Source organism: Ranitomeya variabilis, chromosome 8 (genome assembly GCF_051348905.1).
Source record: "Ranitomeya variabilis isolate aRanVar5 chromosome 8, aRanVar5.hap1, whole genome shotgun sequence".
Lineage (NCBI taxonomy): Eukaryota > Metazoa > Chordata > Amphibia > Anura > Dendrobatidae > Ranitomeya > Ranitomeya variabilis.
The window spans coordinates 181,334,850-181,347,641 of NC_135239.1; the positions used below are offsets into that span (position 1 = coordinate 181,334,850).

Consider the following 12,792-nt stretch of genomic DNA (forward strand, 5'->3'; position numbering starts at 1 on the left):
TCAACCCTAGTGACGACATCTTCATTCTGCTCTACTTGTTACCACAAAGCCAAAAAAACTTGCGAAATGGAAATAATAATGATACAAGGGATTTGCCTCTCACAGACTTTAGTTTTCTCATAAAATGTTAAAAAATACAATAAAACATGTATTTGTTAATTATTTTTTAACAATATTATTATTGCAAAATGATCATTATTACTAAATATTTAGGATATTGCATGTTATATTTATAATTCTCGTTAAGACAGAAATTAATCAATAAGGTGTGGTTTACCATGCAATGTCCACAATATTTTTTTTAGAATTTGATAATAGTCCAGAAGCATTACTTTCTATAAGAAAAATTTATTTAACCCCTTTACGACATGGCCAATTTCCATTTTTACATAATTTTTTTCCACCCGCTCATTCCCAGAGCAATAATTTTTTTTTATTTTTCTGTCCACATGGATATATGAGGGCTTGCTTATATTGCAGGACGAGATGTATTTTTTAATGACACCTTTTATTTTACCACATAGTGTACTGAAAAATGGAAAAAAAAAATTAAAGTGGGGAGAAAATGTGAAAAAAAACACAAGTCTGACATTGTTTTTTGGGGATTCTTTTTACGGAGTACATTGTGATTGAAAAATGACCTTGCAGTATGATTCTCCTCATCAGTAACATAACGGCGATAGAAAGCGTCCACATTTTTTCATTATTTTAGGAGTGAAAAAGAAAAATCAGAAGTTTGAAAAAATAAATTTGGGGGGTTGTGTCTCTATTTTCTGAGAATCTCGGAATCTTTTAATTTTTCAGTCGATAGGGCTGTGAGAGGGCTTATCTTTTGAGAGGCAAGACAGCATTTTTACTTATACCATTTTGGGATCGATATGATCTCTTGTTACAGAATTTTATGAGGTATTGCATTTACCAAAAAAAGTAACTTTTGCATTGTTGAATTTTTTACATTTACGATGTTTACCAACTGGGTTAAATTTAAATTTTGATAGATTGGACTTTTCTGAATGTGACGATACCACATATGTATTTTGTTTTAAGTGACGATATTATTTTTATTTTTAATGGGGGAAGAGAAGAGGGCAAATCAAACTTTTATCTTTTTTTATATCTCTAACCCCTTAGTGACGGAGCCAAATTTTTGAAATCTGACCAGTGTCAATTTATGTGGTAATAACTCTGCAACGCTTCAGCAAATCCCAGTGATTTTGAGATTATTTTTTTGTGACACATTATACTTTATGATAATGGTAAATTTAGGTCAATATGTTTTGTGTTTATTTATAAAAAATATCAAAAATTTGAGAAAAATGTTAAAAAATTAGCAATTATCAAAATTTTAATGATTATCCCTTTAATCCAGATGGTCATGCCACAGCAAAACATTAATAAATAACATTTCTTACATGTCTGCTTTACATCAGCATCATTTGTAAAATGTTATTTTATTTTGTTAGCATTTTAGGAGGTTTAAAAATGTAGCAGTAATTTTTCATTTTTTCAAGGAAATTTACAAAATTTATTTTTTTAGAGACTTATCCATGTTTGAAGTGTCTTTAGGGGTCTCATATATTGGGAAACCCCCAAACGTGATACCATTTTAAAAAGAGCACCCACTGACATATCGAAAACTGCTGTCAGGTAGTTTATTAACCCTTCAGGTGCTTTACAGGAATTAATGCAAAGTGGTATGTCAGAAATGAAAATGTGCATTTTTACCACCTAAATGCCTCTAACTTCTGAACAGATTACTATAGCGGCAGGCTCTAAGGCCAATATTTGTTCATGAATTGCCATGGCAAACATCAGGACCACAAAATCATGATCTGAGGGCACCAATTGGGATAAAGAGGAAGCCCCCACACTCTGTTAACCATTTATAATGATGTAGTCACTATTGACAGCAGCATCTAAGGGGTTAAACAGATTTGGACGGTGCAAACACTGATGGTGGCTGATGCAGCAAGTTGTCAGCTATAGTGTACAGCCGACAGATGCTGGATTGTCACCTGTATGGGGAGGCTATTCTCTTATATCTCAGGTCAGTTAAAAGACGTATTGGCGGTCATTAAGGGGTTAAAACTTTTTTGTTTACTTTTCACTGTACTTGTTTTTCTCATTAGGGACTGGTCACTTGTGCCACAATATTGCTGCATATAGTAAAAATCACTGTCTCTTTTGAAGCCTGGCCACTGGCAGGGCTTCAAAGAAGCACCATAATCACAAGGACAAGGTCTTCAACAGACCCCCAGTTGCATTTCGCACCATATAGGGTTGTTAGAAGCAGGCCCTGGCTGTAACACACAGCCATTACCTGCCAAATATGGGGTGAGCCTGCTCCATGCCCCAACTTCTAAGTTGCACCGCACATGTACAGTAGATGTCGTGAAGGGCATAAAGGGGTTGTCTCAAATTTGAAAGTCATTCTCAATCTATAGAGGATAATTTCCCAATCACTGGGTCTCCAACCAGCATCCCCCAGTATTCCCAAAAACCAGGGCTGAATGGAGCAGAGCATGATCATGTGCACTGCAGCATCATTCATCCCAATGGGGGTACTGAATATCCAAGCCCATTGCTTAAAAGCGCCGGTGCTCCCACTAAGAATACACATAATCAACCAACTGCTCCACTCAGCTGGCGGCTCTTCAAGAACCACAAGCAATCAGGAAGTTTTCCCCTATCCCATGGATAAGGGATAACTTTCAAAGTTTCGAACAACACTTTAAGAATTATTCATTACAATTAACAGTAACCTTTTTAGAAGTTTTCTACAAAAAAGTACAAACAGAAAAGATTTTTATAAATATGTATGGCAAAATGATATTGACATGTGTGGTTTAGGTACTGACAATATTCTTGTTCTTATTCATGAGTCATCATCTCTGTGGAAATTCAGACTTGACCTGAAAATCTGAATAATTTAATACAGACTGATCGCTAGGGATGTGTTGATTGACAAGTACATCCACTGACCTTTGACTGCTTAGAAGACTATCACTACCATCCAGTTTGTCTCAAGTGACTCAGCTGTTAAGCAGATTGGCATTCTGTTAACAGGAGAGGAAAAACTGTTTGGCAGCAGTCAAAGCACGATGTTATTTATCTCAGTCGGCACTATTAATCGGATTTGTATAGAATTTGAAAATTGTAAATAATATATTAATTAATTCCTAAGAACATTAATCATTGTTTAAAACAATCAGATGAGACTTTTTTAGGCAATCTGGTTACATGCCATTGGGCAGCTCAAACATTCCTTCTACCACTACTTCACTGCTGCTTTTTGTCCAATACTTTAATATTCATGGACAATCCTTTAGGATTGGTCACTTGTCCAGATCGGTAAGAGTACAACAATTGGCCCCTTCGCTGATCAGCTGTTCCCGGTGCCTGGGCAGCTTGATGTTATCAGTTGTGAAGCGGAACAGCACAGCTCTGTCAGTGGTCATAGTGTGGTACTGCACATCCACCCCTATTCACACAAATATGGAGGGATGTGCAGCACCTGGTCATTGCCACTATGCAGTTGACAGAGCTGTGCTTTGCAGCTCCACAACTGATAACATTAGGCCAACCCCGGCACTGAGAACTGCTGATTGGTGTGGGTGCAGCTACCGATCTGGAATAGAAGATGGGCTATCAATATAAAAATACTGGACAACCCCATTAGCCAAAAAACAAATGGTTCACTTCAATCAGCTCCCATTATTACACTATAAAGAAGCCCAGCACAGCCCATCTCAGGAGTATCTAAAGGGATGTCTGAGGTTGAAAATGTTTCTGATATTCTGGAGGGAAGGTATCTTCAAGGAATGAGAGGTTTTAATTTTCTTTTACATTTTTACATGTTCGAGGGTAGTAAAATGTTTAGGGTGTAAGACATGGTTAGTTCTAAACTGGTCAATACGCTAAAGAAAGTTAAAACATGCCAATGAGGTCAACAATTCCAATTCCAGATATAGTAAAATTTGTCTATTATCCATTAAAGAGGATCTTTTACCAAATTTTTCATGGTGAACTGGACATGCCGTGTAATAGTGGCTGCACACTGGAATACAATTTTTTAAAATATTTTGCCTCTCCATTGCGGAAATATTAGCAATCAACGTATTTGGCATCTAGTGAGATAATTTTTGTTAAGTCCAAGTGGGTAGTATCAAATAGCAACTTATACAGGGAGAAAAAGTACATGTTGCCAGTGAAAACACCCACCTGGTCTTATCTAAAGTTAACTCATTAGGTGCAAAATACTTTGATTGCTAATAATTCCGCAATGGAGAGGCGAGACTAAATAGAAACAAAAAAGTTTTATTTCACTCTGCAGCCCCTGTTATTTCGTATGTCCAGCTCAACATGGAAAATGTGTAAGGTCCTCTTTAAATTCTCAAAATTATTCCCAGTACTCTTCTGAGATCTACACCTTTCATAGTGCTTTACCACATTTTTTAAGAGCAGGTCTCAATATACTTCAGAGTTCAATTAATTCACATTATAATGGCAACTTACAAATGATCTTTTGTCCATCTCTGACCTTTTTCAATCACTCGAGAGCTAGAGACGATGAGTACTGATTGGGCTCACCAATTTATAGTAATAGATTTTGAAGGGTCTCAGTGAAAATACATTTTTTTTATTTTTCTGTACTAAACAAAACAATATTTTACTTGTATCATGACACAAACCTATCTTATTCTTGCATTTTTTGTTTTTATTCTCTTGATTAGACTAAAACAATACTTTCAGTCCCTTCAAGAAGTTTCCAAAAATCTTAAGCTCATATTAAAAGTATTAAAAGTAAAATAAATAAATGAATTCCTAAAGTAAAAATCACAGTTACAAAAATGTCATAACATCATACCCACTTTTTATTTTTTAGTTTGGACTACATACAAACTAAATAACTATTTATTCATCCTAAACTTGATTTATCAAAACTTTTGATGTCTCAGCTCAAAGTCACTGGTAGCAATCTATTTTAAATGTGGTATTGGTCATTGTCTTCGTACTGAAAAACATGGCACATCTTTATCAAAGATCGAAGGGACTAGTGTGATTGCAATTTGTGGAGTCGGGAAGGACATTGTCCCCTAATATATTAATAATAATATAATAATAATAATAATAATAATAATAATAAAGAGAGGAGCGAGAGAGGATTCAAAAAGATATAAATAAACTGGAGCAGTGGGCAGCAAATAACAGAATGGTTTTTAAGAGGAAAAAATGCAAAGTATTACATCTGGGCAATAAAAATGAAAAAAGCATATACAGAATGGGAGGAATAGGGCTAAGCAACAGCACATGTGACAAAGACTTGGGTATACTAATAGATCATAAACTGAACATGAGTCAACAGTGTGATGCAGCAGCAAAAATGCAAATGCAATTCTGGGATGTATTAACAGAAGCATATAGTCTAGATCACTTAACTTAATTATTGCCCTCTACTCCTCTTTGGTCAGACCTCATCTGAAATACTGTGTCCTTTTTTTGGGCACCACATTTTAAAAAAGACATCAATAAACTGGAGCAAGTTCAGAGAAGAGCGACCAGAATGGTGACCGGTCTGCAAACCATGTCCTTAGGCCGGTTTCACACTTGCGTTTGTAGCAGCTGCGGAGGGCTGCGGACTTCCTCTGTGAAGCCCCGCCCTCCGCCGCTAGCTCCGCCTATTTCTGCATGCGGCCGGCATGCGGCCTGTGTACCTATATTTAACAGGTACGCAGGTCGTGCCGCAGTATGCGGATGCTTCCACATGCGTTGTTTTGACGATGCGGAGACCAGCATAGGATGCAGCTTGTAGCAATTTTTTTTTTCCGCATCGTCAAAACAACGCAGCAAAAATGCCACATGTGAACTTACCCTGAGAGTTTAAAATTCTTTGCCTACTGTAATTTAATCTGATTAATTATTGCTGGCCTCCAGGTAATAATAATGTGTTATAGCACACGGATGACCATTTATATGAATGGTTACCAGACAATACCACATTTTCCTCCAGCAGACCCTAATATGGAAAATCATCAAGAGTTACAAACCAAAATGCATAACACGGTTCCTTTACTGGTTTACATTATGTGTTTCAAAGCAAAGAAAATCTGTTATAATGAAGTAGAATTTCATCATCACGTTGCTGTCAATGTCTTTTCACACTTCCACGTTTTTTATTTTTGCATAATGTGAAATAAATGGCTTACCTGTGTTCCATTTATGTCCGCATGTGGCCCAGGGCAACTCGGCAGAAAAGCAATTAAATAAATAGAAAATTGCCCAAGCTAAAATAATGATGTAATAGACATTTAAATGGGCTTCAATCACCTGGGTTGCATAACCGATACCTACAAGAAAAAGTGAAAGGAAACATATAACTGAGTCAATAAATATATGGTAATCTATTTAGTGCAATGGTTTAAAGGAAATATATCATAAAAAACTGTTTTTGCAAATAGTCTGCAGATACATTTGAAACAACTTAGGCAGTCTAACTGCAGGGAGAAAATGAAGTTATATTCTCCCTACAGTCACTCGCCTTCTGCATACATATAAAGACTGTTCTCTTGCTGACATTAAGAAGTAAGAAGAATAATGATAAGACATCATGGAACAATGTTCATGTTGCTGTGGTCCATCATCCAGACTTTCAAGCCTGGTCCATCACAGCAGTCAAACCAAAGCAGTCTTCACTCCCGAGGCCATCATCCTGAGCCTAGCATCCCGGTTGCCTTTGGCATTCATTAGGCCACCCTCTCACATTTTGTCATGCCATCTCTTGGAGCCATATAGACCAGCTTCCAAAGTATCAATAAACCTTGGGCACCAATGACCCTGTTGCCAATTCACCCGTTATTCATCTTCGGACCACTTTGGTAGATAGAAACCACTGCATAACTGTAAGATACCATAAAACCTACCACTTTTAAGTGCTCTGACTTAGTTGTTTAGCCATCACAACTTGGTCCTTGTCAGAGTCACCCAGACCCTTATATTTGTCGATTTTTTTCCAACAAAACAACTTCAAGGACTGACTGACTACTTGTCTAAAATTTTCAACTCCCCAAAGGTGCTGTCAAATGGTGTGAGTGGGAATGCTTCAGAAACTCTTCCCTTTCATGGTAGGCCAATGGCTGAACAGTTGTTAAACAAAATTATACAGCCATTGGTTCAATAAGGTTGGGTGAAACTCGAGCACTTCTTATGTCATGTGGTCAAATCCCAACAGCTGCATTTATAATTACGGTAATTAATCAATATTATAATTGGAGTATTGATTCGCAGTTTTTTGGTCCATCACCCAGGTCAGTAATTTGTGACTGCTCAACAGGACCTCTGCAAATCTCCTTTCCCAGTATTCCTGGCTCTTCTTTTGGTCAGTCCGGGCCTCAAAGTCATGACTACAGCTTGATGCACACACGACTTTGTGCCAGACCGGCTAATCAAAAGAAGAACCAGGAATCCCAGAAGGTAAGAGGAGATTCACAGGCCTCTCATCCAGCAGTTATAGATTACTGACATGTCACATGGACCAGAATCCTGCAAATCAATTGTCCCATCGCTAGTTGTAATATTATGGCTAAAAATGATTAGACATTGTATGTTACATATAGTTATGCAGAAGTTCTGTCATGGTAAAAATTGATACTACCCACTACTCATCAATGAAATTAAAAGAAAACCCATACTTTACCTTCAAACAATGGACAGACTTTTCTCCAGCATGTTATCCCTCCTTCACTAGTAAATTGCCCCAACGCAGTTTCCAGGAAAAACACTGGTATACCACAGAATATAAAGAACACCACATAGGGAATGAGGAAAGCTCCTAAAATACAAGTGAATATTAAGGCTGTAAGTAGAAATAATTAATTAGTGGAATTCATACATTTTGTTCATTTACTCACTGGGAGTGTTTGGTGACTTTTTGTTGAAATGGCAACACCATTAGTGATACACTTGGAAAAGGTTGCATAAAGATGAATACCTAATGGGACATGCATGTATGAACAGAATTCAAGCTAGTAGTAAAGGGAATTTGTTGGACCAGTTATTAATAACATCGAAGAATGGCCCAATTACTGTTAGTTAAACATTTCCGACAGTGTCCTATATATGATTCCTTATATTCCATATGCGCTATTATCCAATGACAAATGAAATACTACAGTACCAATTGGGTAATTTAACCAGAACCTGTAAGGTCCAATAACACTATTAGGGCTCATACTCATCTGCATTTAAAACAGGCGAATGCCATCCAATAAAAAACTATTGTCATGACCCAATAGGAATCGTTGCAGCAGATAGCACAATGCACACACACAATAGGATGGTAAAGGGGAGAGGAAGGCCCTAAAAATAGGGAATGAGGGACGTTGGCACCTCCCGAACTCCAATCTGAGCCTGTCCCTACACTCTCCTAACGCCCTAAGCGGGTCCTTTCGCCCGCCGATGTTATGTGCCTGAAACCTGATTGTCATCTTACTAATCCCTGGCTAGTGCACTGGCCGGCAAGAACGCTAACCTCACCACTGCAAATGATGAACAAAACAGGGAGACTGAAAAACACAAGACAGACAGATAGAGGGGAACTTAAATTAACAACTGTCTCTGTTGCAAAGCACCACACAGCAGAGGAAAGGCACCAAGACCACAAACTCCATGAAACCAGCAGATTCACCACTGCAACCAGAGAGCTCCTTACTCCAGGCTTAGTCAACATAGATTACTCTATCACCGACAGTCAGCTTATGCGTCAGGTGATCATTTAAAGGATGGAGGGAGTAGTCACCACCCACATCAGCTGACCAGCAACGCAGCAGCTGCCAGCAAAGAAACAGACTTTAATCTTTGCTGGCCTGAAAGAAAAAAACTACAATTAAATTATAGCAGAACCAGAGCTGCCACGAATCAAACCTGAATTGTGACAATGATTCTGTGTTCATCTGCAATTTTTTTCTCAGCTTGGATCAGACTGAGGAAAGAGTTGCAGCATGCTTCCAGTGGCACCATATATAGGACGAGACTCAGCAATGCAAGTCAATGGGTGCAAGAAAAAAATTGGACAGCACACGGCCCATGCGTGTGCCATATGATTTTTACACACCCATCTCATAGGAAACCCAACATTTCATCACCCAAGTACAGTAAATTCACAGAGAGAAATTTCAGAATAAAATAGATATAGAGTAAGAATAAAAGAAAAAAATGGTGTTCAGTCCCCTTAATTTTCTTAATTTTCATAACCAGCTGAGGGAAAGGTGACAGCTGGGGTTTGATGCTCATAGTCTGGGAAGGAGGTAAAAAACTTGGAGTTTCCCACGCTACTAATATCAGCTGAAATTTCTCACACAGCGAGCGGTGATCTCACTGAGGTGACTGAAGTTCATCAGCTATGAAGTCCAGTCACCTTACTGATATCAGTTCTCAGCACTAAAGTTGCATTCTTCATGTGTGGCCCAGTTTCTCTTGGATCCTGGGCTCAGTAGCCACATTTTATGTGACTGCTCAGCAAAGCATCCAAATGTAGCTGATTTGGGCTTATCGAAGGACAAACGCATTATGGCAGGATAGGTGAGGATTTCTTTGGTCTATTATTTTTCTTTGGATAACAATAAATGGATAAAAGAGGGTCGAATAGTTTTTATTTCAAATAAAGGACTACTCTTGTCTTTATTACAGTTGACTACGGTGTTAGTAATGGAGGGGTGTGACGAAATAGAATTTAATCTTAATTATCTACACCTCTATTTTGAGTAGGTCAGATGACATAGGCTATCATCTTTATTTTTACTATTAAATTTAAGTGTTTTTTTTTGGTTGGTCAAGAAACACAGACTACTGTTTTTAAGAGCCTGCATGTGACTCTGAAGTTATTGTTTGCTGCAACTCATTGTCTGCTATCTTTGAGGGACAGAGACATAGGGTAATTGAACAATAGATGTTTGATAATATGTTGATTACCCATTGTATAAGCCAGGTTAGCTTGTTAACCTGCAAAAAAGAAAAGAATGAACTATGCAGATTAATTAAATACTCAAAGAATGACAGTTAAACCCATCCCACCATCCCCTTGACATGTGGATGATGACCTGTACCACAGAAGGGATTTTCTGTCCTTCTGCAAGGACCACAGACTCTTTATAAAACCACAGCCAGGAATACTCTTCAGGACAGTGGCCAGGACATTAAGGCTCCATCATGAGGGACACATTTTTGACATTCTATAGGATGTCAGCAAAATTGACCCTGGCTCTGGCTGGGAGAATACAGATCTGCCCCATGGACCATCACAAAACCCATGGAGACTTTTAGAAATGCCAGGTTGGGACAATCTGGTCATCTGGCTCAATATATATGTTTGCGGAAGCCAAGGTGGAACAATCAAGTCACCTATCTCCATGGAGATGTTCTGAGAAGCCAGATAAGGACCAACCGATCACCTCGCATCATGGATACGTTTGGGGAAACCAGGTTTGGATCATCTGGTCATCTCGCTCCATGGAGACATTTGGAGAAGCCAGGTTGGGACCATTAGGACCATCTAGTCATCTGGCCACATGCCCTAAAGGACTGTAATCTACCTAAGTTTGTCATTACTTCCTCTTTGTGGGTGCCACTGGTGGGGGTAGTCATCCCTGGAGGCCCCAAAGTCACAGCTGCTCTATTGCTGGTGAGCCAGCAGAAAGGTGGGTTTTTGTAATTGTGCACTATAGGGACATAGGGTAATTGAACAATAGATGTTTGCTAATATGTTGACAACCCATTGTATATGTCAAGTTAGTTTGTTAACCTGAAAAACAGAGAAGGACAAACTATGCAGATTGATTAAATACTAAAACAATGAAAGTTAAACTTATCTCACCTTCCCTCTGTCTGTGGATGCTGACCTGAACCACAGACGTAAATATAAAAAGGGATTTTCTGTCTTTCTGCAAGGATCAGACACTCTTTACAAAACCACAGGCGTAATACTCTACAGGAGAGCGGCCAGGACATCATGGCTAAATCACGAGGGACACAGAATTCACATTCTACAGGATGCCAGCTTAAATGACCCCAGCCATGACTGGAAGAATACAGATCTGCTTCATTGACCATCATGTAACCAATGGAGATGGTCGGAAAAGCTAGGTTGGGACCATCCGGTCATCTAGCTCCATGGAGACTTTTGGAGAAGCAAGGTTGGAACCATCCGGTAATCTGGCTTCATAGATATGTTTGCGGAAGCCAGGTTGGGACCATCTAGTCACCTGACTCCATGTAGACATGCGGAGAAGTCAGGTTGGGACCAACTGGTGATCAGGTATTAGATATGTTTGGGGAAACTAGATTGGGACCCCCTGGTCACCTCGCTCCATGGAGATGCTCGGAAAAGCAAGGTTGGGATCATCTGGTCACTGGGCCATTTACCTTAATGGGCTGTCCACTTCCTAAGCTGGTCATTACCTCTTCTCTGTGGGTGCCACTGGTGGGGACAGTCAACCCTTTAAGCCCAAAGTCTCAGCTGCTTTAATCCTAGCGAGCCATTGGAAGGGTGAGACTTTTTAATTGCGACCATCATGGGTATTTTGCTGGGACTGTTCTATATGTTATTGTCTGTTTGGGGTTCAAAAAAGTATTGTCATGCTATTTTACCCTCACCCTGTGTTGTCTGAGTAGTATTATGCCCATGGAAAAGGGAAAGCAGACATTCAGTGTGATGAGCCATAGTCCAAGTGGTCTTGGGTAAGTGGATGAGAGCATCCACTGACCTCCCATGTTTATACAGGGTGCCTTATAGATGCCTCTCCATTACTAACCCCTGAGCTAGATGTCAGCTGACAATACAAAGCTGACATCAACCCCAATACTATTATCCCACTTGCCACAGCACCAGCACAATTGGGAAGAGCGGAGGCTAAGCACCAAAATTGACACATCTAATGGATGCGTCATTTCTGAGGTGGCTGAGTGCTGTTGTCATTAGTCTGGATGGAGATAAATATCCATGGCCCCTTTCTAGGCTATTAATTTAATCCAACAGCCGTCTTCCTAGCTTTTGCTGGTTATTAATAATAGAGGGGACTCCACATAATTTTTTTTTCAATAACCAGTAAAGGCTATACAGACAGCTGTGAACTGATATTAACAGCCTCTGAAAATCCATGTTTATTACCCCCATTCCTTACCATAAAAATCAGCTCCCAGCTGTCTGCTTCCCTCAGCTGGTTAAGAAAAATATGGGGATCCCACGCCATTTTTTATTTTGTTGATTTATTAGCTAAATACATGTACAGTAAGCTACACATGCACTGCGCTGAATATACACTCACTGGCCACTTTATTAGGTACACCTGTCCAACTTCTTGTTAACACTTAATTTCTAATCAGCCAATCACATGGCGGCAACTCAGTGCATTTAGGCATGTAGACATGGTCAAGACAATCTCCTGCAGTTCAAACCGAGCATCAGTATGGGGAAGAAAGGTGATTTGAGTGCCTTTGAACGTGGCATGGTTGTTGGTGCCAGAAGGGCTGGTCTGAGTATTTCAGAAACTGCTGATCTACTGGGATTTTCACGCACAACCATCTCTAGGGTTTACAGAGAATGGTCCGAAAAAGAAAAAAAATCCAGTGAGCGGCAGTTCTGTGGGCGGAAATGCCTTGTTGATGCCAGAGGTCAGAGGGGAATGGGCAGACTGGTTCGAGCTGATAGAAAGGCAACAGTGACTCAAATCGCCACCCGTTACAACCAAGGTAGGCCTAAGAGCATCTCTGAACACACAGTGCGTCGAACTTTGAGGCAGA

General features: G+C 39.3%; 1 protein-coding gene across 4 annotated transcripts in view; it reads right to left on the reverse strand.

Moving 5' to 3' along the window:
• The window catches only part of SLC6A11 (solute carrier family 6 member 11), a 342,972-nt gene that overhangs the window by 172,979 nt on the left and 157,201 nt on the right, over positions 1-12,792 (reverse strand). For all 4 annotated transcript variants that reach the window (XM_077277724.1, XM_077277721.1, XM_077277722.1 and 1 more), the window contains exons 3-4: positions 7,694-7,828; positions 6,207-6,347 (exon numbers count right to left, since the gene is read on the reverse strand). In XM_077277724.1, coding sequence (XP_077133839.1) covers positions 6,207-6,347; positions 7,694-7,828 — 276 coding nt within the window. The remainder of the gene's footprint in view (positions 1-6,206; positions 6,348-7,693; positions 7,829-12,792) is intronic.